This window comes from Saccopteryx bilineata, chromosome 3 (assembly GCF_036850765.1).
Source record: "Saccopteryx bilineata isolate mSacBil1 chromosome 3, mSacBil1_pri_phased_curated, whole genome shotgun sequence".
In the NCBI taxonomy this organism is placed as follows: domain Eukaryota; kingdom Metazoa; phylum Chordata; class Mammalia; order Chiroptera; family Emballonuridae; genus Saccopteryx; species Saccopteryx bilineata.
The window spans coordinates 301,362,615-301,387,548 of NC_089492.1; the positions used below are offsets into that span (position 1 = coordinate 301,362,615).

The 24,934-nt window shown below is 42.3% G+C and overlaps 1 protein-coding gene across 1 annotated transcript in view; it reads right to left on the minus strand.

Moving 5' to 3' along the window:
* The window catches only part of LOC136331918 (zinc finger protein 11-like), a 43,057-nt gene that overhangs the window by 14,247 nt on the left and 3,876 nt on the right, over positions 1 to 24,934 (minus strand). The window contains exon 3 of the mRNA XM_066271083.1: positions 23,107 to 23,233. Within this exon, the coding sequence (XP_066127180.1) occupies positions 23,107 to 23,233 (127 nt within the window). The remainder of the gene's footprint in view (positions 1 to 23,106; positions 23,234 to 24,934) is intronic.

Genomic DNA, 24,934 nt, shown 5'->3' on the forward strand with positions numbered 1-24,934 from the left:
TGCTTGAGCCAGCAACCTTGGGCTCAAGCTGGCAACCTTGGGGTCTTGAACTCGGGCCCTCCACATCCCAGTCCAATGCTCTATCCACTGCACGACCGCCTGGTCAGGCCTGATAGTATCAGTATAAAGTATATGGGAATAACTTTTTTTTTTGAGTGAGAGAAGAAAGGAGAGAAATGAGAAACATTAACTCGTAGTTATATTACTTTAGTTGTTCATTGATTGCTTCTCATCTGTGTCTTGACTGGGGTGTGGTGGGCAGTTCCAACCGAGCCAGCAACCCCTTGCTCAAGCCAACAACCATGGGATCATGTCTGTGATTCAATACTCATACAAGATGAGACCATGGGGTTTCAATCGTGGGACCTCAGCATCTCAGGCTGACACTCTATTAACTATGCCACCACCTGTTCAGATTATTGTTATAACTTTAAAATGTTTGAAGTGCTGGCTGGTGGGTCAGTGGATAGAGTGTTGGCCCGGTTTATGGACATCCCTGGCTCGATTCCTGGCCAGGGTACACAGGAGAAGCGGCCATCTGCTTCTCACCCCTTGCTGTCTGCCTTCTTTCCCTCTATCCCTCCCACAGAAAGTGGCTTGATTGGTTCAAGCATGACCCCAGGCCTGAGGATAGCTCCATCAAAGCATGACAATCTCAGGTGCTAAAAATAGCTGGGTACTCAAGCACTGCCCCTAGATGGCATTGCCAAGTACGTATATCCCAGTTGGGATGCATGCAGGAGTCTGCCTCACTATCTTTTCCCCTCTCACCTAAAAATAAATCAGTAAAATTTAAATCAATAAATAAAATGTTTTAGGTACCCTCATAGTGACAACAAACAGAAAAGAAATAGAACAATCTTTATTAACAGGTGACAAAATCCTGTACTGCAAAGTCATACAGAATCCTCATTTTAAAAAAAATTCTCAGAAGGCAGAATATAAAACCAACTACTGAACTATACTGTTTCTATACAGCAATGGAAATTAAAAAAAAAACCAAACTAAGAATGTAATTATATAAACAACAGTACAAAGAAGGATAAAATAGGAGTTCAGTTAATGAAGGAGGTGCATGATTTGTGTGATTAAAGGTATAAAATACTGCTGGGTGTTATTAAAGAAGAAATCAATAAATAATCAACCCATGCCATTATCTTAAACTAAATTCTAATAGTCTAAGCTGTCAGTAGACCCAAAGGTGATCTAAAGTAGTGGTTTTCAATCTTTTTACACTTTGGGAGATTTATTCAGGGACCACTAAGGGAGAAATCACCCTGAGCATAAGCAAATTCGGCTAAGATCACTGGGTCTATAATCTTCATACAACATCAGGGTAATTAACTCTTTCACAGACCAGCACGACATTTCTGGTGCACCGGTCCACAGATCAGTGGTAGAAAATAACTATACCAGGGGTCCCCAAACTTTTTACACAGGGGGCCAGTTCACTGTCCCTCAGACCGCTGGAGGGCCAGACTATAAAAAAAACTATGGACAGATCCCTATGCACACTGCACATATTTTAAAGTACAAAAACAAAATGGGAACAAATACAATATTTAAAATAAATAACAAGTAAATTTAAATCAACAAACTGACCAGTATTTCAATGGGAACTATGGGCCTGCTTTTGGCTAATGAGATGGTCAATGTCCAGTTCCATATTTGTCACTGCTAGCCGTAACAAGTGATATGACGCGCTTCCAGAGCCGTGACGTGTGTGTCCCGCAGACTGGAAGTAGTACTGTACATGAGCAACGCTGCGCTTCGCAGCGGATGCATCCTGTGCTCTTCTCACTGATCACCAATGAAAAAGGTGCCCCTTCCAGAAGTGCGGCTGGGCTGGATAAATGGCCTCAGGGGGCTGCATGCAGCCCGTGGGCTGTAGTTTGGGGACCCCGATCTAAACAATCAAAGCAATCCCTATCAAAATCCAATGACACTTCTGTGAAAAATAGATAAGCTCATTCTAAAATTAATATGAAATGTCACAGGACACCAGGTAACCAAAACAATTGTGGGAAGTGCAAAGTTAAGGGAATCGTTTCTGACTTTAAAACATATTCCAAAGCTATTGTCATCAAAGAGTATAAGAACAGAATAATTCAGGAAGATTCCAAGATGGCAACTGAGTAGGCAAATGCTCCAACTGCCAACTCCCAGGACCAAATTGGATTACAACATAATTTAAGAAGAATCATCCTGAAGAACCAACTCTGGACTAAACGAAGAGGATTTGATAACCAAGGATCACAGAAGCTGCCACACTAAGACTGTTAGGAAGGGCGGAAATGTGGAAAGGGCTGCCCTGCTCCCAAGAGCGAGGGGCAGCGAAGGGTCTGGAGGGACTCTCACCGCAGGAGGGTTGCTCTAAGAGGTGTGGGTGCTCGGCCTCAGGCCTAGAACCCCATCCTAGAGCCCAAGAGCCTAGAAGAGGCTCCCAGACAGAATTTGGCAGTGAAAAGAGCTAGGTTTTTTGTCTGCAAGAAAGAGCTTTCTGAGACTCAGACTTTGTTTTAAAGGGCCTGCACAGAAAACCTCGTTCACGGCCACTTACCCAGCGGTTAGTGGGGGAGAGCTGAGAGGACTGGAGTTGCAGAAGGAGAGTGTAAAGTTGGAGGCCCAGGGTGGGGGATGGCCACCCTAACCCCTGTGCTGAGTCATTCTCCAGTACTGCAGTCACCATCCTTCTTGGGTAGAGTCCCCTCGGAGTGGTATCAGCCTGGGGAGTGGCAACTGCTCCGCCCTCGGGAGTCTCTCCTGCTCCAGTCAGGGCAAAGGGTTGTTCTGAGAGCCCAGGAAGCAGGGAGGACGTCAGTGACTCAGTTTTCTGGTACTGAAGCCCAAGCTACATCCCCACACTCTGCCAAGTCTATGACTGGTGCTTCCACCTCACAGGAGACTGACTTGTTGAAACTATGGGCAGGCAGACCACACCTCTGTGTCTCAGAGGCCACACCCTACTGAGGTCTGTGAAAAAACTATGGACAGACTGACACCTGGGGCTGAAGGAGGGAGCCAAACCCACCACCCTTCCAAATCCCTGAGTTGCTGCAGGCTCTAGATTAGGCATCCCCAAACTACGGCCTACGGGCCGCATGCGGCCCCCTGAGGCCATTTATCTGGCCCCCGCCGCACTTCCAGAAGGGGTACCTCTTTCATTGGTGGTCAGTGAGAGGAGCACTGTATGTGGCAGCCAGCCCTCCAATGGTCTGAGGGACAGTGAACTGGCCCTCTGTGTAAAAAGTTTGGGGACCCCTGCTCTAGATTCTAGAGACCAACAAGCAGCCAGCAGACAGAGGCTGCAAAAGGAAGGACTCTGGGAACCTTGGCCTTTTAAGTGGACTTTCCCCCAGGCCCAGTGTGGGTAAAAGCCTAGGTTTGTAGCTGATATTACAATGTTCACCTACCTGGGCCCAGAAAAGGCAGCCACAAACTCTGGATCACTTGTAGCTCCAAAAAGGTTGCTGAGGGCCAGTTATGGGTAGTCTCCCACTGGTCTGTGCCAGTTTTCTGCCAGGCAGGCACAGGGCTGGCACATCCAGTGGACAGCTGCAGAGGGCATCGGTTCAGGACCTAACAACCCTTGCTAGAGTGGTATCCTAACAAAGGGCTCCTCACACCCGGCCCAGCTGAGGTGAGTTCTGCTCTCTGTGATCAGCACCTGCACAGCGGCTCACATGAATTGGATAGGGAGGAGCTACAAAGTCAGCTGGCCTGGGTGCTGGATATCCTACCTTGCTGGGTTAGATTCCAAAGGGGGAAAAGAGAGAGGCTTGAAGCATGGACATTCAAAGTGTAGGTCCCTGTGAGCTTATTCTTGGATCAGGCCAAGGGGCGTAGCCACTTCCTGGGGGGGCACAGTCAGACCCAGGAGAGAACTCTTCCTCCACGAGACCAGGGTCTCATCAGCTGTAAGAATTTCTGCAAAGGGGACTGTTGGCTCCATTTGATCTGAACCTGCTGCTCACCTTGGGGAGAAATAAAATTTGAGTACCCAGCAGTGGTTGAGGGATTAGGCTCTGAAGTAGGGGGTCCCACTAACGTTGTATTCCCAACGTCAGTTGCCCTAACCCATCAAGATGGTAACCTGTAGAAGGATTGGTTGGGTGAAGTCAGTCTGTGCCCACACTACAGTCTCTACAGAAGACTCTGGGAAGAACTGCAAGAGGAAGTGGAGCAAGTGAAAAGTGGAGGCAAATCTTACAGAGATTGGAGCATTAACAGAGCTGCTGTCAGCTCTAAGCAGGAGGAAGCTGATCCTTCTACACAGGTTAGCCCCTCCCACACTTCGCGGGCAAAGAAAACACAGACACAAACAGCAGAAACAGCAGTAGCTGCAGGCAAGTAGTCCACAGCAGATGAGAAACAACAGCTGACGCCAACCTAAGATCTAGAACCAACACAACTGCTAGCTGGTGGCAGACAGTACCAACCCTATATTCAGCTAGCTACACAAGCAGCATGCTCAGAGGAGGAGCCTATACACAGACAAAAAGGGAAGACAAGGAAATGTAACCCAGATGAATCAACAAGGGAAATCCCCAGAAAAAGAACTGAGTGAGATTAAAGTAAAAAAACTACCAGATACAGAGTTCAAAACAATGATTTTTAGGATGCTAAGGATCTTAAAGCAACAATGAGCACCTAAATGGATAGCAAGCATTAAAAAAGACATTGAGCCTGACCAGGCAGTGGCGCAGTGGATAGAGCACTGGACTGGGATGTGGAAGGACCCAGGTTTGAGACCCAGAGGTTGCCAGCTTGAGCGCAGGCTCATCTGGCTTGAGCAAAAAGCTCACCAGCTTGGACCCAAAGTCACTGGCTCAAGCAAGGGGTTACTTGGTCTGCTGAAGGCCCACTGTCAAAGGCACATATGAGAAAAGAATCAATGAACAACTAAGGTGTCGCAACGAAAAACCGATGATTGATGCTTCTCCTCTCTCTTGTTCTTGTCTGTCTGTCCCTATCTATCCCTCTCTCTGACTCTCTCTGTCCCTGAAAAAAAAAATTACAATCACAGTAAAAAAAAAAAAAAAAAAAGACATTGAAATCATAAAGAAGAATCAGTCAGAAATGACAAATACAATATGAGAAATGAACACTGCACTAGAAGGAATTAAAAGCGGGATGGATGAAGCAGAGGATTGAATCAGCGATTTAGAAGACAAAATAAACGAAAGCACAGAAGGAGAGTAGCCAAAAGAAAAGAGGCTCAAAAAGTCTGAGGAAACTCTAAAAGAGCTCTATGACAACATGAAGTGAAACAACATCAGCATCACAGGGGTTCCTGAAGGAGAAGAGAACGGACAAGGGATAGAGAACCTGTTTGAAGAAATCATAGCTGAAAACTTCCCTAAATTGATGACGGAAAGTCACACAAGTTCAAGAAACAGGGAGTCCCATTAAAGAGGAACTCAAGAAGGCCTACACCGGCCTGACCTGTGGTGGTGCAGTGGATCAAGCGTCAACCTGGAATGCTGAGGTCGCTGGTTCAAAACCCAGGGCTTGCCCAGTCAAGGCACATATGGGAGTTGATGCTTCCTGCTCCTCCCCCCTTCTCTCTCTCTCTGTCTCTCTTCTCTAAAATTAATTTTAAAAAAAGGCTTACACCAAGACAAATCATAATTAAAGTGCTAAAGTTAAGAGACAATAAAAGAATACTAAAAGCTGCAAGAGAAAAGAAGTTAATTACCTACAGAGGAGCCTCAATAAGGATAACATCTGACTTCTCAACAGAAACGACGCCAGAAGGGAATGGCAAGAAATATTCAAAGTGATGCAAAGCAAGAACCTATGACCAAGACTTCTATAACCAGCAAGGCTATCATTTAAATTTGGAGAAATAAAAAGCTTTCCAGACAAAAAAACCCTCAAGGAATTCATTATAACCAAACCAGTACTACAAGAAATGTTAAGGGGCCTGCTGTAAAAAGATGAAAGAAAAAAAAATCTAGAAAAAGAGGACTGTAGATTTTGTTTTTTAATTTTTAATTTTATTTTATAGGGACAGAGAGAGAAAGTCAGAGAGAGGGATAGCTAGGGACAGACAGACAGGAATGGAGAGAGATGAGAAGCATCAATCAGTTTTTTTCTTGTGACACCTTAGTTCATTGATTGCTTTCTCATATGTGCCTTGACCAAGGGCCTTCAGCAGACCGAGTAACCCCTTGCTTGAGAGCCAGCGACCTTAGGCTCAAACTGGTGAGCTTTTTTGCTCAAGCCAGATGAGCCTGCAAGCAAGCTGGCACCTCGGGGTCTTGAACCTGGGTCTTCCGCATCCCAGTCTGACGCTCTATCCACTGCGCCACATCCTGGTCAGGCTAGGATTGTAGATTTAAAGAATAAAATGGCAATAAACAACTATATATATCAATAATAACCTTAAATGTAAATAGATTAAATGCCCCAATCAAAAGATATAGGGTAGCTGCGTGGATAAGAACACAGGACCCGTACATATGCTGTCTATAAGAGACCCACCTCAGAACAAAGGATACATACAGACTGAAAGTGAAGGGATGGAAAAAAGTATTTCATGCAAATAGAAATGAAAATATAAAAAGCTGGGGTAGAAATGCTTATATCTGACAAAATAGATTTTAAAACAAAGGGTATATAGTAAGGGATAAAGAAGGTCACTATATAATAATAAAGGGAGCAATGCAACAGAAGGATATAGGCATTGTAAATATCTATGCACCTAATATAGAAGCATCTAAATATATAAAGCAGATTTTGATGGACATAAAGGGCAAGATCAACAGCAATACTACAATAGTAGGAGATTTTAATACCCCACTAACATCAATGGGTAGATCCTCCAGACAAAAAATTAAAGAAACAGTGACTTTAAATGACATACCAGATCAACTGGATATAATAGGTATCATCTTCAGAACCTTTCACCTTAAAGCAGCAGAATATACATTCTTTTCAAGTGCTCATGGTACATTCTCTACGATAGACCACGTTAGAACATAAAACGAGTCTCAATGAACTTAAGAAAATTGAAATCATATCAAGCATCTCTGATCACAATGGCATGAAACTAGAAATCAACTACAATAGAAAAACTGAAAAAACATTCAAACACTTGAAGGCTAAATAGCATGTTATTTTATAACAAATGTGTTAATAACAAGATCAAGGAGAAATAAATACAAAGGATTGTACGAAAATACTATGAAGATCTGTATGCCAAAAAATTTTACAACCTAGGTGAAATGGATAAATTCCTAGAAACATATAATCTTCCAAAACTAAATCTGGAAGAAACAAAAAACCTAAACAGACCAACTACAACAAATGAAATTGAAACAGTTATCAAAAAACTCCCAGCAGCAATACCAAGATGGCAGTACAGTAGGCAGATGCACAGATTCCCAGCTCACACCACCAAACTGGATTACAATTTTAGGAACAATCAGTGTGAAAAACCAACTTTGGACTACAAGAACAGGTCTCCAAAATCAAGGAGCAAAGAAGAAAACACACTGACACTGGTAGGGAGTGTAGTGGGATGTCCCCTGCTTCCAGGAACGAAAGGGGAGGTGATGCTGAGACCCAGAAGGGCTCTCATTACAAGGGCAGAAAATATCGCTCACAGCCACTTGCTTGGGGAACTGGGAACAAGGTGCACTGAGAGGGCTGGCTTGTCTTCCAAAATGAAAGGGGGAAGAGAGAGACAGACAGCGATGGGCAGAGGAATGCATGGGATGACCTGAGAAGCTGAGAAATCCAGTGTGGAGGTGGTCATAGCTTGGAGAGGGCTTGATCCCTCCACACAGAACAAGCCTAAAGTGGTTCCGGGTGAACCACCTCCAGAAAGCTCTTCAGCTCCAATGAGCACAACAAGATACTGCTGAGAACAGGAAGTGGGGAGAAGGGGCAGTAACTCAGGTCTCCATGGAGATCTGAGACATACCTCCCCCTACTGAAGCAGAGAAGCACCCTTCCCTGGGAGAGAAGCTGGCAGATCATGCCTTCAGAGTCTCAGGTTACACCCAGGCACTCCTGGATACAGTTTCAAATAAGACCCCCTCCAGATCAGTAAACAGATTACTACCTAGTTAAGAAAACTGAGAAGAAAAATCAAGACTTCAAAGCATTTCTACTAGTTAAGGAGATCACAACTGGAAGAAGCCTGTAAGTCATACAGAGAATAATGGGTAGGCAGAGAAGCATAAGTCATATGCTTCAACAAGATAAGTCCTCAGAAAAAGTCCTAGACGAATCAAATTACCAAATGCAGAGTATAAAATGATTGTTAGGATGCTTAAGGATCTCAAAGCTACAATGGATGGACATAACACTGCAATAAAGAAATTGTAAGCATCAAAAAAGACGTGGAAATCATAAAGAAGAACCAGACAGAAATGACAGAGTATCAGAAATGAAGACTACACTAGAAGGAATTAAAAGCAGGCTGAATGAAGAAGAGGATTGAATCAGTAACATAGAGCAGTGGTCCTGAACCCCCGGGCTGCAGACTGGAACTGGTCCATGGGCCATTTGGTACCAGTCTGCAGAGAAAGAATAAATAACTTACATTATTTCTGTTTTATTTATATTTAAGTCTAAACGATGTTTTATTTTTTAAAAATGACCAGATTCCCTCTGTTACATCCATCTAGACTCACTCTTTTTTTTTTTTTCATTTTTCATTTTTCTGAAGCTGGAAACGGGGAGAGACAGTCAGACAGACTCCCGCATGCGCCCGACCGGGATCCACCCGGCACGCCCACCAGGGGCGACGCTCTGCCCACCAGGGGGCGATGGTCTGCCCATCCTGGGCGTCGCCATGTTGCAACCAGAGTCACTCTAGCGCCTGAGGCAGAGGCCACAGAGCCATCCCCAGCGCCCGGGCCATCTTTGCTCCAATGGAGCCTTGGCTGCGGGAGGGGAAGAGAGAGACAGAGAGGAAAGCGTGGCGGAGGGGTGGAGAAGCAAATGGGCGCTTCTCCTGTGTGCCCTGGCCGGGAATCGAACCCAGGTCCTCCGCACGCTAGGCCGACGCTCTACCGCTGAGCCAACCGGCCAGGGCTAGACTCACTCTTGATGCTTATCTCGGTCACATGATACATTTGTCCGTCCCATCCTAAAGGCCGGTCCGTGAAAATATTTCCTGACATTAAACAGGTCCATGGCCCAAAAAAGATTGGGGACCACTGACTTAGCAGGCAAGATAAGTGAAAACACAGAAACAGAAAAAGAAAAGATCAAAAAAGTCTGAGGAAACCCTAAGAGAACTCTGTGACAACATGAAGAGAAACAATATCCGCATAATAAGGGTTACTGAAGAAGAAAAAGAACAAGGACAAGAGAAGCTCTTTGAAGAAATTAGATGAAAATTTCCCTAAATTGATGCAGGAAAGAGTCACACAAGTTCAAGAAGCAGAGAGAAACCCATTAAAAAAAACCCCGAAGAGACCCACACCAAGACATATCACAATCAAAGTACCAATGCTAAGAGATAAAGAAAGAATATTAAAAGCTGTAAGAGAAAAACAGTCAATCATCTACAATGGAACACCCATAAGGATGACATCCGACTTCTCAATAGAAACATTTGAGGCTAGAAGGGATTAGCAAGAAATATTCAAAGTAATGCAGAACAAGAACCTACAACCAAGATTTCTTTATCCAGCAAGACTATCATTTAAAATTGATGAAGAAATAAAAAGCTTCCCAGACCAAAAAAAACACACCAAAAAAACCTCAAGGAATTCATCACAACCAAACCAATGCTACAAGAAATGTTAAGGTTTCTGCTGTAGACAGAACAAAGTGGGAAAAAAATACATATACATAGTAAAAGAGAAATATATATTTAAAGAAAAAAATGGCAATAAACAACTATATATCAATAACCTTAAATGTAAGTGGATTAAATGTTCCAATCAAAAGACACAGGGTAGCTGAATGGATAAGAAAACAGAACCCATACATATGCTGTCTACAGAAGACCCACCTCAAAACAAAAGATACACATAGACTGAAAGTAAAAGAATGGAAAAAAAAATTTAATGCAAATGGAAATGAAAAAAAAAGCTAGGGTAGCAATACTTATATCTGACAAAATGGACTTTAAAACAAAGACTATAGAAAGGGATAAAGAAGGTCACTACATAATGTTAAAGGGAGCATTCCAAAAGGAAGAGATAATCATTATAAATATCTATGCACCTAATATAGGAGCACCTAAATATATAAAGCAGATTTTGATGGACATAAAGGAAGAGATCAACAGCAATACTATGATAGTAGAGGATTTCAATACCCTACTAACATCAATAGATAGATTCTCAAGAAAGAAAATTAACAAAGAAACAGCAGAATTAAGGGACATATTAGATCAACTGGATTTAATAGATACCTTCAGAACCTTTCACCCTAAAGCAGCAGAATATACATTCTTCTCAAGTGTGCATGGTACATTCTCTAGGATAGACCACATATTATTAGCGCATAAAACAAGTCTCAACAAATTTAAGAAGATTAAAACCATATCAAGCATCTTCTCTGACCATAACGGCATGAAACTAGAAATCAACTACAATACGAAAACTGAAAAACAAACACTTGGAAACTGAACAGCATGTTATTAAACAACGAATGGGTCAACAATGAGATCAAGGAAGAAATAAAAAATTTCCTTCAAACCAATGAAAATGAGCATACAACTCAAAATCTGTGAGACACAGCAAAAACAGTCCTGAGAGGGAAGTTCAGAGCATTACAGGCATACCTTAAGAAGCTAGAAAAAGCTCAAATAAACTACTTAATCCTGCAACTAAAAGAACTAGGAAAAAAACAGCAAGTAAAGCCTAGAGGAAGTGGAAGGAAATAATAAAGATTAGAGTGAAAATAAATGACATAGAGACTAAAAAAAAACACAAAAAAACAATACAGAGGATCAATGAAACCAAGAGCTGGTTCTTTGAAAAAGTAAACAAGATCGATGAACCCTTAGCCAGACCCACCAAGAAAAAAAGAGAAAGGACTCAAATAAAATTAGAAATGAGGGTGGAGAAGTAACAACAGACACAGCAGAAATACAAAGGATTGTAAGAAAATACTATGAAGAACTATGCCAAAAAATTAGACAACCTAGGTAAAATGGACAAATTCCTTGAAAAATATAACCTTTCAAAAATCAATCTGGAAGATTCAGAAAACCTAAATAGACCAATTACAAGAAATGAGATCAAAACAGTTATCAAAAAACTCCCAACAAAGAACAGCCCTGGGCCAGATGGCTTTACAGGCGAATTCTACCAAACATTCAAAGAAGAACTAACTCCTATCCTTTTCAAGCTCTTTCAAAAAATTCAGGAGGAGGGAAAACTTCCAAGCTTCTTATATGAGGCGAGCATAATTCTGATTCCAAAGTAAGGCAAAGACAATACAAAGAAAGAAAACTATAGGCAATATCCCCGATGAATTTAGATGTTAAAATTCTCAACAAAATATTAGCAAACCAAATCCAACAATACACGAAAAAAATCATGCATCATGATCAAGTGGGATTTATTTTGGGGAGGCAAGGCTGGTACAATATTAGCAAATCAATCAATGTGATTCATCACATAAACAAAAGGAAGGAGAAAAACCACATGATAATATCAATAGATGCAGAAAAAGCATTCGATAAAATCCAGCACCTATTTATGGAACATATCTCAACATGATAAAGGCCATCTATGACAAACCCACAGCCAACATCATACTCAATGGGCAAAAATTAAAAGCAATACCCTTAAGATCAGTTACAAGGCAGGGTTGCCCCCTTTCACCACTCTTATACAATATAGTTCTGGAAGTCCTAGCCACAGAAATCAGACAAGAAGAAGAAATAAAAGGCATCCAAATTGGAAAAGAAGAAGGAAAACTATCACATTATTTGCTGATGATATGATACTGTACCTAGAAAACCCTAAAGTCACAGTCAAAAAACTACTGGACCTGATAAATGAATTCAGCAAGGTGGCAGGATATAAAATTCTAAAAAAATCAGAGGCATTTTTATACACCAACAATCTGTCTGAAAGAGAAAATAAGAAAACAATCCCTTCATTACTGCAACAACAACAAAAAATACCTAGGAGTAAATTTAACCAAGGGAGGTTAAAGACTTGTATTCGGAAAATTATAAAACATTGATAAAAGAAATCAAGTAAGATACAAACAAGTGGAAGCATATACCGTGTTAATGGCTTAGGAAGAATAAACATCATTAAATGTCCATACTACCCAAAGCAATGTATAAATTCAATGCAATTCCTATTAAAATACCAAGGAATAGTTCAAAGATATAGAACAAATATTCCAAAAATTCCTATGGAACTTATAAAGAACACAAATAGCTTCAGCAATCTTGAAAAAGAAGAATAAAGTGGTAGGTATCACACTTCCTGATATCAAGTTATACTACAAGGCCATTGTACTCAAAACAGTTTGGTACTGGCATAAGAACAGGCATATAGATCAATAGAACAGAGTAGAGAACCCAGAAATAAACCTGCACCTTTATGAACAATTGGTATTCAACAAGGGTGGTGATAGCATAAAATGGAGTAAAGACAGTCTCTTTAACAAATGGTTTTGGGAAAACTGGTCAGCTATCTGCAAAAAATGAATCCAGACCAGTGGTCCCCAACCGTTTTTGGGACACAGACTGGTTTAATGTCAGAAAATATTTTCAATGAACAGCCTTTAGGGTGGGACGGATAAATGTATCACGTGACCAAGACAAGTGTAGCGTGAGTCTTGGATGTAACAAGAGGGAATCTGGTCATTCTAAAAAAATAAAACATCATTCAGACGTAAATATAAATAAAATGGAAATAATGTAAGTTATTCATTCTTACTTACAGTGGCCCCCAGGGGTTGGGGACCACTGATCTAGACCACCAACTCACACCATTCACAAAAATAAACTCAAAATGGATAAAAGACTTAAATGTAAGTCATGAAACCATAAACATCTTGGAAGAAACCATAGGCAGTAAGCTCTCCAATATCTCTCGTTGCAGTATTTTTGCTGATTTATCTCCACGGGGAAGTGAAGTAAAGGACAGGATGAACAAATGGGACTATATCAAACTAAAAAGCTTTTGCACAGCTCAAGACATTATTAACAAAATAAAAAGACAACCCACACAATGGAAGAATATATTCACCAATACGTCTGATAAGGGGTTAATAACCAAAATTTATAAAGAAGTCTAAAACTCAACATCAGGAAGATAAACAATCCAATTAAAAAATAGGCAAAAGAACTGAACAAACATTTCTCCAGAGAGGACATACAGATGGCCAATAGGCACATGAAAAAATGTTCAGCATCACCAATCAGAGAAATGCAAATTAAAACCACAATGAGATACCACACCTCATACCTGTCAGAATGGCGCTTATTAACACACAGTGCTGGTGAGGGTATGGAGAAAAGGAAACCCTTCTGCACTGCTAGTGGGAATGCAGACTTGTGCAGCCACTGTGGAAAACAGTATTGTGTTTCCTCAAAAAATTAAAAATGGAACTGCCTTTTGACCCAGCTATCCCACTTTTAGGAATATATCCTAAGAATACCAAATCACTGATTCAAAAGATAATATGTACCCCCATGTTTATTGCAGCATTTTTTACAATAGCCAAGATCTGGAAACAGCCCAAGTGTCTGTCAGTGGACGAGTGGATTAAAAAGCTGTGGTACATGTACACAATGGAATACTATGCGCCTGTCAAAAAAAAGGAAATCTTACTTTTTGTGATGGCATGGATGGACCTGGAGATTATTATGCTAAGTGAAATATGCCAGGCAGAGAAAGACAAATATATGATCTCACTTATATGTGGAATCTAAGGAACAAAATGAAATGAGGAATGAAATAGAGGCAGAGGTAGGGTCACAAGGACCAGAGGGACAGCTGTCAGAGGGATGGAGGATGAGGGGATGCAATCAGAGGTAAAGGGATTAGTGAAATTATATATACATAACACAGAGATACAGAGAGCAGTATAGCAGGTCCCAGAGGGAAGGGGGTAGGGAGTTGTGGGGAGGGGGGCCAAGGGGTCTAGATAGGAACATGTGGGAGGGTTTTGTATTTAGTGGGACGCTTGAATCTATATGAACACAATAAATTAAAATTCATTTAAAAACGAAAAAGTATAAGAACATTAAGACAAAGGTAAATAAGCCTGACCAGGTGGTGGCAGAGTGGATGGAGCGTTGTAATGAGACACAGAGGACCCAGGCTTGAGGCCCCGAGGCTGCTAGCTTGAGCACAGGCTCTTCAGGCTTGAGTGTGAGATCACAGACATGATGCCATGGTCTCTGGCTTGAGCAAGGGGTCTCTCGCTCTGCTGTAGCCCCCTTGGTCAAGGAACATATGAGAAAGCAATCAATGAACTGAAGGGCTACAACAAAGAATTGATGCGTCTCATCTCTTCCCTTCCTGTCTGTCTATCCCTATCTCTCTCTGTCTCAAAAAAAGAGAAAGGTAAGAAATGAAGCACAGTACACTAAATTGCTAACATATAACTCCTCCTGGATAAGGTTAAATGATCTTCAACAACCATGCCGATACCACAAAAATAAGAAAAGGATATTCTCATAAATCAACAGTGTTGAGAAAATTGTATATTCACATGTAAAGGAATTAGTAAAGTGGAACCTTACCTAACACTATATACAAATATTAAATTAAAATGTATAAAAGATTTAAATATAGAGCCAATAATAATCTACTGAAGAAATGTTATAGAAGTTTTATGACATTTAATTTATTGGTTATAACACCAAAGCAAATATAAACAAAGCAAATACAGTCAAATGGGACTATATAAAATATAAAAACTCCTGCCCTGGCCGGTTGGCTCAGTGGTAGAGCATCGGCCTGGCATGCAGGAGTCCCGGGTTCAATTCCCGGCCAGGGCACACCGGAGAAGCACCCATCTGCTTCTCCACCCCTCCTCCTCTCCTTCCTCTCTGACTCTCTCTTCCCCTCCCGCAGCCAAGGCTCCATTGGAGCAAAGTTGGCCCGGGCGCTGAGGATGGCTCCATGGCCTCTGCCTCAGGCGCTAGAATGGCCCTGGTTGCAATAAAGCAACGCCCAGATGGGCGGAGCATCGCCCCCTGGTGGGCATGTCGGGTAGATCCCGGTTGGGCGCATGCAGGAGTCTGCCTGACTGCCTCCCCATTTCCAACTTCAGAAAAATACAAATAAACAAAACGAAACAAAAGCCTCCTGTACATTAAAGCAAATACAGTGGTACCTTGAAACACAAGTTTAATTTGTTTCATGGCTGAGCTCATGTATCAAAATTTCCCCTTTAAATTAATGGGAATGCAATTAATCTGTTCCAGCCCCCAAAAACCACACGAATTTTTTGTTTTCTATGCTTTTAAATAAGAAAATGTACGTTATAAATAACAAATACATGTATTTATACACACACACACACACAGAATGTAAAGAAATAAACTGGTTTATGAGGTGTATTTACCTTCAAGGTCAGGCGAAGATGCTGGCAGAGGGGAAGGAGACATTAGTATAACAATGGCCCTTTCCAAGCAGGAAGGTAATTAGCAATTTCACAGAGGGCTGCCCAGTGCCATTTTTAACAATAAAAGTGAGCAAGCTCAGAAAATACAAATTTTTTTTATTTTTTTTTATTTTTCTGAAGCTGGAAACGGGGAGAGACAGTCAGACAGACTCCCGCATGCGCCCGACCGGGATCCACCCGGCACGCCCACCAGGAGCGACTCTCTGCCCACCAGGGGGCAATGCTCTGCCCCTCCGGGGTGTCATTCTGCCGCGACCAGAGCCACTCTAGTGCCTGGGGCAGAGGCCAAGGAGCCATCCCCAGCGCCCGGGCCATCTTTGCTCCAATGGAGCCTTGGCTGCGGGAGGGGAAGAGAGAGACAGAGAAGAAGGAGCGGGGGGCGTGGAGAAGCAAATGGGTGCTTCTCCTATGTGCCCTGGCCGGGAATCGAACCCGGGTCCCCCGCACGCCAGGCCGACGCTCTACCGCTGAGCCAACCGGCCAGGGCCCAGAAAATACAAATTTTACAAACTCATTTGCCCAACAATTATTTTCTTCACTGACTTTTGGCTTTTTAGCCACACTTTCCTCGCTTTCACTCAGAGGCCATTTCAACAAAAACCTTTCCATGGAAATTTGTTTCTTCCTCCCCTTTCAGAACATAAGGCAGGCTGTCTAGTGGAGGGTGTTAGAAGCTTGTGATTCAAATATCCGCTTGTGACTTAAAAGCAAAAATACTGCGAGTGACTGACCTTCTCTCAAATTGTTCGTAATTTAAAGTGCTCGGGTGTCAAAGTATCACTGTAATTGGAAAGGAGTGGCAGAGGCAGTCACAAAAACCTAAGAAATGGGAGATAATTTTGCCACGCATTTATCTGATAAGTAGTTAATATCCAGAATATATAAAGAACTTGTGCAAAACATGAAAAGAGAACAGAATTTTCAAAATGGCCAAAACTATATTGTTAACTGATAAGAAAGGAGGCAGGAATAAACAATGGGGAAAAACAGCTTCTTCAATAAATGGTGCAAGAAAAAGTCAACATATACATACAAAAAAATAAAACTAGACCAGTTCCTTATACCATGTACAAAAATGAACTCAAAATGGATGAAGAAGTACAATGTAAGGCCTGAAACCATGAAAATACTAGCAGAAATGATAGTCAATAAAGTCTGCCATTACTCTTAAAAGTATTTTTTTGGATATGTCTCCCTCGGCTTAACAAACAAGAGAAAAAAGCCCAACAAATGAAACTACAACGAAATAAGTTTTTGCACAGTAATGGAAGCCATCAATAAAATGAAAAGACAACTTACTGAATATGCAGACATGAGCCAATGATACATTCTCAAGGGCTAAATGTCCAAAATACATAAGGAACTCACACAGCCTAACACCAATAAACAAACAAACAAATAAATAAAATTGATTGAAAAATGAGCAGAAGGCCTGAATCAAAAGTTCTCCAAACACAGCATAGAGATGGCCAATAGACACATGAAAGATGCTCAAATTCACTCATCAGCAGAGAAATGCAAATTAAGAACAGAATGAAATATTACCACATAATTATCAGAATGGCAATCATCAATAAATCAATAAACAAGTATTGGTAATGATGTGGAGAAATGAGAACCCTCATGCACCTCTGGTGAGATTATAATTAAACTGGTCAGCCACAATGAAAGACAGGATGGAGGTACTTCAAAAACTTACAAACAATACAATATAACAAACCAATTCTATTACTGTAGATTTATCCAAAGAATAAAAGAAGATAAATTCAAAAAGATAGCCTGACCAGGTGGTGGCGCAGTGGAGAGCGTCGGACTGGGATGCCAAGGACCCAGGTTCGAGACCCTGAGGTCACCAGCTTGAGTGCGGGTTCATCTGGTTTGAGCAAAAGCCCACCAGCTTGAACCCAAGGCCGCTGGCTCCAGCAAGGGGTTACTTGGTCTACTGAAGGCCCACATTCAAGGCACATATGAGAAAGCAATCAATGAACAACTGAGGTGTCGCAATGTGCAACGAAAAACTAATGATTGATGCTTCTCATCTTTCCGTTCCTGTCTGTCCCTGTCTTATCCCTCTCTCTCTGTCTCTGTAAAAAAAAAAAAAAAAAAAAAAAAGATATATGCACCCTACATCCATTGTAGTATTCTATACCACAGTGAAGATACAGAACTGAAAAAAAAAATTTACCATGTTTATGCTGGTGCTGTACAACTCGGAATAAATCTAAAGATTCCATTATCTTTAACATATAAAACTGTCAAAAAATCATATCCCAACTCCTCTTCTTCAAGAATAGCACATAGTTGCAAATGTAATTCAGATTTTTTTCAAGGCAAATTTTTTTTTTTGACAGAGACAAGAGAGTCAGAAAGAAGGAAAGCTAGGGACAGACAGACAAGAAGAGAGAGATGAGAAGCATTAATTCTTTGTTGCGGCATCTTAGTTGTTCAATAATTGCTTTCTCATATGTGCCTTGACTGGAGGCTACAGCAGAGTGAGGGACCCCCTGCTTAAGCCAGTGACCTTGGGCTTCAAGCCAGTCACCTCTGGGCTCAAGCCAGCGACTCTGCACTGAAGCCAGCGACCTCGCGCTCAAGCCGGCGACCTCGGGGTCTTGATCCTGGGCCCTCTGTGTCCCAGTCTGACGCTCTACCCACTGTGCGACTGCCTGGTCAGGTTCAAGGCAAATTCTTAAGTGTTTTTTCTTTTTTTCAATCCATAGTATTAACATTTAAACTCCAATATTTTCAATCAAACATTTAAAAAAAAAAGAGAAAACTAACAAGTCATTCTCATTAAGTGAACAAAAAGATTATAGAATTGTATAACTGAAATCTATATAAAATTTAATTAACCAATGTTACCTCAATAAATCCAATTTAAAAAAGAGAACATGAGAAGTCACACTCTGGGAAAAAGTAAAAGACCACATGAACCGGGTTATTATGCAAAACACAAATAAGATTTCAAATCCAACAGTGCCAAAGCATCAACCTGACTGAACAACAGGCCAAACACCTTGCCAGACAGCGCACTAGTAAAGATATACAGATGGAAAATTCATTTGTAAAAATATGCTCCTCATTGTATGTCACTGAGGAAATGCACATGAACACAGTAAGAACTAAACAAACAGCACATTCCAGCAACACTACACCCCTACTGGAAAGGTCAGAATCCAGAGCACTGACAACAGCAAACGCTGCTGTGGACATGGAGCCACGAACGCTCTTCACTGTCGGTGGGAATGTAGAATGTGACAGCCACGTGGGAAGACAGTGCGGAAGTTCTTACAACACAGAACACACACTTACCCTTTGATCCAGCGACTGTGCTCCTTAGTATTTAACCTGAGTTGGAAACTTTTATCCACAAAGAAGACTAGAAATGGCCATTTACAGCAGTTTTATCCACAATTCCCCCAAACTGGAAGCAATGGCTGTCTGTAACATGTGAATAGAAAGTAAACTGGGGAACACACAGTGGAATATCATTCAGGTCTATAAAGAAATAATCTTATCCAGACATGGCAGGAGAGGGGAAAACTAGATATGCAGAATTAAAGGAAAGAATCCAATCTGAAAAGGCGACAGACTATATGAGAACAACCACATAATATTCTAGAAGAGGCAAAATGAAGGAACCAGTAGAAAGATCAATGGCTGCAACAGCTCATGGGCACAGGGATGAACAGGCCGAGCACAGGGAACACGCAGAGCCAGGAAACGAGTCTGCACGACTGTAAGGGTGGATACCTGTCATCATGTTTTCTAAACCCACAGAATGTACAACCAGGCAGAGAACCCTAAGGCAAACTACAACTGGGTGATAATAAGGTGCAAATGTAGATTCACACATCTCACAAATGTGCCACTCTTGGGGGGGGGGACATTAAGCATGTAGAAGCAGTGAACATGTGGGAATGCTCATTACCTCCTATACAATTTTTCTGTGAACATAAATCTTTGTGTGTGTGTGACAGAGAGAGGAACAGATAGGGACAGAGAGACAGGAAGGGAGAGAGATGAGAAGCATCAATTCTTTAAGTTGCAGCACCTTAGTTGTTCATTGATTGCTTTCTCACATGTGCCTTGACTGGGGGACTACAGCAGAGTGAGTGACCCCTTGCTCAAACCAGATGAGCCTGCACTGAAGCCGGTAACCTCGGGGTTTTGAACCTGGGTTCTCCGCGTCCCAGTCCCATGCTCTATCCACTGCGCCACCACCTGGTCAGGCTCTGTGAACATAAATCTGCTCATTAAAAATATCATTCATGACCAGGCAGTGGCACAGTGGATAGAGCGTCGGAATGGCATGTGGAAGGAAAAATATATCATTCACAGATCCCTGTACATCATGGTCATGGAGCAGCCTCTTGCGGTCTCCTCTGCAAACGGGCTCTGTGGCCTAGCGCCCTCATTCCCGCCACTCGTGATCGCACACCGAGGTCTCTACCAGTCAACAAAAGCAAGAGCATGGCAGCCATCCCCTCCAGCGGCTCCCTTAGGGCCACCCACATTGACTACCGGCGCCACTGGGCTCCACTACCAGTAACAGTTCCTGTAGAAGTGCTGAGTACCCTGGAGCAGCCACCTCCTACCTCCCTGGGCTGCCCCAGGTGGACCTAGCTCACTGGTGGGCCAGCTTCTTCTTCGGGAAGTCCCCTCTCCCATTCATGCCCACAGTGCTGGAGTCCCCAGAACACCTGGAATCTCCCCAGGCCTCCAGCAACAAGATCACCTGTCCTGGCCTGGAAAGCCAGAAGGAGGCAGCCTGATGACCAGCCTGGCAAAGCCAACGCCGGGTCCCCATTCTGAGGGGCCACCACCAGCCACCAAACTTCTCCTGAGCCCCTCCCTTACCTCCTCCTCTCTTCCGTTCCCCCTCCTCACCCCACCCCATAGACTAGGCAGATTGTAGCACACAGAAGCAGTTGGATTCTTTTTTACCAAAACAGCAAAGTACCAAAAAGAAAATTGAGGGAGACCAGCTCTCTCCTACCCAAGGCACACACAAACCTTCCTGGCACCTATACCCGTGTGCCTTGCACCACATGGAAATAAACAACAAGCATACAGCAAAAAAAAAAAAAAAAAAAAGTCACTCACAGGCAGGTCTGTCCGGAGCACACCCACGCTTTTCTTCCCTCTGAGACAGACATCCTTACCTTTCTCTCATATGTTCTAAGGGTCCCATGAGACTTGCAGCCAGGGGAGCAATGGGAAGTGGTTGTTCACCCTGGGCTAACCCCCTGAAGCTGTCTCCAAGGCCCCCTTTTCACTAAATATGTAGGCTATAATCCACATTACAGAAAAATAAAAGTTTGCCTATAAATAAAGGAGCCATTAGAAAGCTGTAAAATATGCAGAGAACGACGGATCTTTAAACATTTCAGATTAAGTACACCATGATTAAGAAACATGCTGAGAGCCTGACCAGGCGGTGGCACAGTGAATACAGCATCGGACTGGGATGCAGAAGGACCCAGGTTCGAGACCCCAAGGTCATCAGCCTGAGCGCGGGCTCATCTGGTTTGAGCAAAAGCTCATCAGCTTGAGCCCAAGGTCGCTGGCTCAAGCATGGGGTTACTCAGTCTGCTGAAGGCCCACAGCCAAGGCACATATGAGAAAGCAATCAATGAACAACTAAGGTGTCGCAATGAAAAACTGATGATTGATGTTTCTCATCTCTCTCCGTACCTGTCTGTCTGTCCCTATCTATCCCTCTCTGTCCCTGTAAAAAAAAAAAAAAGAAACATGCTGAGAAAGCAAAGGACAAAACTTAAATTAAGGAACAAAGCTGCTTCCTGAACATTAAGTGCTTAATAATTCTGTATCCCACTTCTTACCAAAGGACAATATTCCTGTATATGTAACTGCACTTGTGAATCTCAAAGCACAAATAGGACAAACACCTAATCAGAAACTGAAAACAGAAGAAAACGTCCCGGGCAGATCTGGACTGAACAGGAGAGAATTACAGAAGGACAGTGATGATGAAAGCAGGTAACAGTGAACACTTTCCTACCTGCTGGGCAACACTCTGAGGTCACCTATGGCAGTACCTTATTAAAGAACTCTATAAAATACATAGAGAAATGAAATCACTCTAATGTGGAAAATTAGGAAATACAGGCTGAAAACTTTTTTTTTAGAGACAGAGAGAGTCAGAGAGGGATAGACAGGAACGGAGAGATGAGAAGCATCAATCTTTAGTTTTTCGTTGCGCGTTGCAACTCCTTAGTTGTTCATTGATTCCTTTCTCATATGTGCCTGGGCCTTCAGCAGACCGAGTAACCCCTTGCTGGAGCCAGCGACCCTGGGTCCAAGCTGCTAAGCTTTTTTTTTTTTTTTTTTTTTTTGCTCAAGCCAGATGAGCCCGCGCTCAAGCTGGCGACCTCAGGGTCTCGAACCTGGGTCCTTCCACATCCCAGTCCAACGCTCTATCCACTGCGCCACCACCTGGTCAGGCAAGGCTGAAAACTTTTAATGATAGTTCATATTAAACAGAAGCACCTTTTGAAGTAAAACAGAGAATTAATCTTCGCACTTCGCAGAGGTGCCTTGTGCTGTGATGAAACCACTGAGTCTACACTCCGTAGGGTCTCAAGGGAAACCTCCAAGGGATTAGAAATGATAGACCTGAAAACATGACATCTGTCCCAGGGTTCATGAAATTTCTGTACTCAATTACAAGATCTCAACCACTTCCTTCAAAAACTCCAAACGAGAAAATAACTGCTTATCATACAATTCCTTAGCTCCATGCACAGGTTGTCCCAGGTCCACAAAGCAATGGAGAGGAGCCAGATCACAGCAGCCCTCACAGTCCATGGGGAGGACCCTGCCCCCACCACTAATGTGATGACGGAGGTCACTGGAACAAAAGCAGAGTCCCAAGAGGACACAGGAGCATGGGACATGCTGGAGACCAGCTGTCCCTCTATGACAACAGGGATACACCTGGGCCTCTCACAGCCCTTCCCACTGCAGCAGCTTCCCAACCACACTGTAAGGTCTGGCCTCCTCTGTGACCTTTAGATCTCTCACCTGTGTCATCTGCCTTCTCATCCCACCTATCTGGCTGGAAGGATATTTTCTTTTCCCTTCACATCCCACTGCTCCTACATTTGCTCCAAGAAGAAAGCAAGGACTGACTTACAGAGAGCAAGACATACTTATTAAAAAAGGGAACATGAGTTTTTGATATAGATTCTCTAATTCATTTTGTGCCCAGGTGAGAGGACATGGTATAATATTACAATGTTCTAGAAAATAATGTTCCAAAATACTGGTTTCTGTTGGCACCTTAATTGTTCTAGACAACATGTAAGTTTTCATACACACTGAGTTCTAATCAATGTGCATCATGAAGCCTTTGTTTCTACACCAGCAAACCCCCATATTTGTTCCCTGATGGCAGAACTCTGAAATCTACCCTGCAAGGCAGAAGCTCCCACGTGATGTTCCCCCTAATGAAGGAAACAAAACACAGCAGGTAGAGAATAAACTCAGAAAGGAAGTCATCCTCACCTACGGAGACCAGGTTCCTGTAGTTCTCCAACATCACGTCCATGTACAGTTTCCGCTGAGCTGGGTCCAGGCATTCCCACTCCTCCTGAGAGAAATCTACAGCCACATCCCTGAAGTTTAATCGTTTCTAAAAGAAAAGACACATTACCAAAGGTCCACAATCTGAGTTCATAATGTCACCCAACATGAAAACAGGGTTAGATATGGTTTTGTCCTGGGGGTGTAACCTGAATTAATTATCCAATAAGATCATTTTCACCCAGTAATATTCCCTTTTTTTTATAAAATATTTCTGGGTCTATTTTTGTTTGTTTTGTTTTCTTTTTTTACCCAGTAATATCCTCTAACATTTTCTAATATTGAGTAATGAGGATGACACATGTTCACAAATGTGCTCCCGAAAGTAAATTCACTTTTCAGAAAAATAAAATTTAAAACCAAGGCATCACCACAGGCATGTGGGTCTGTCAGTGTTGTATGTGTATTACTCACAATCAGTTGTGTATTTCTCAGCTGAAAAAGTCAGGATGAGTTAGAAGTGTAAGTACTTCTTCAATTTTGACGTGGACAACAATGAACTGCAGTTTTCTAAAAATGCTGATTCTCACTCAGGAGTTCTAGGATGGGGCATGTGATTCCATACAGCTAACAAGCTCTCTTTTTACCAGTGACTCCAATGTCTCCGGTCCCCATGCCATACTTCCAAATAGCACAGAGGAAGAAAACAGGAAAAAAATTCATACATGACTTTGAGCTGAAAGATTTTTATAGAATTTATTGTTCTCACAGAGGATGCAGAGCCACCAAAATCCTACCTGAAATTTACTATACATAATCTCAGAACTAGGTAATTCTTCCTTTGTTGTGAAACTATTTTGTGAAACATACACTGAAGAGCAGACCTTGAGTTTTACTTCAAAAGTAATCTACAACTTTTCCAAAAACAAAACAAAACAAAGTAGAAATGGAGGCCAATACTCATAAGAAACCTCATAAACATTCACAGCAGTTTCTGTAACTGAGAATAACAAAAACATCTTATGCAAGAGGAAATAATAGCTCAAATATGTTAACACATTATGCGCAGAGACAGATACATGGGAACCAAATACAACTGAAACATGAGAGAAAACAATTTCACATCAATGAAATCAAGACTATTTTGGGATCCTGTCAATGTCTTGAATCAGTTTGTGGATAATATACCTTGTTTCTTATAAACACAGTAGTGAAAGGAACACCCACAATACTGAAAAGAGGTTAGAGGTATTGTTGTTTAGTCTTTAACTGGTTTGAAAACTTTTAGGTATCATTCGTGGAGAGCTACCTACTGCGACATTATGGGCAAGCAACACAAGTGGGGATATCATTATCTGAAAATAATCAACAAATATAGTAATTTTTATAAATGTCCATCCACATGTACCCCCCATGTTCTGTTCTTTAACACTCCCTTTAAATAGCAAGATGTTCTCAGCAATCTAGTGAACAAATCTCTTCTAGCTGTTCTTCTCTGTCAGAACTTCTGTAGTTATTCTGACCCATAGAAGGTGCATTTCCTTAATCTTGACCCACAGAGCTGATGCTGCAGCCACGTGAAACTACAGCCTACACTCCCTTCTTCACTGATGCCTGAGCCTCTGACCATCCCCACAGGGATGGTGGACACGGTGCCCTCCCAGGTTGATCTGTCACAGAGGGGATGTTTCCAGTAGTTGAAGGGCATTAATTCATGGTGGGAATTGTTCATGCCCTCACGGAGCCTGCATGGAGAGAAGGCACGGAAGGCTCAGGGACAAAGGAAGGAAGTTAATATAAGCTGCTCACC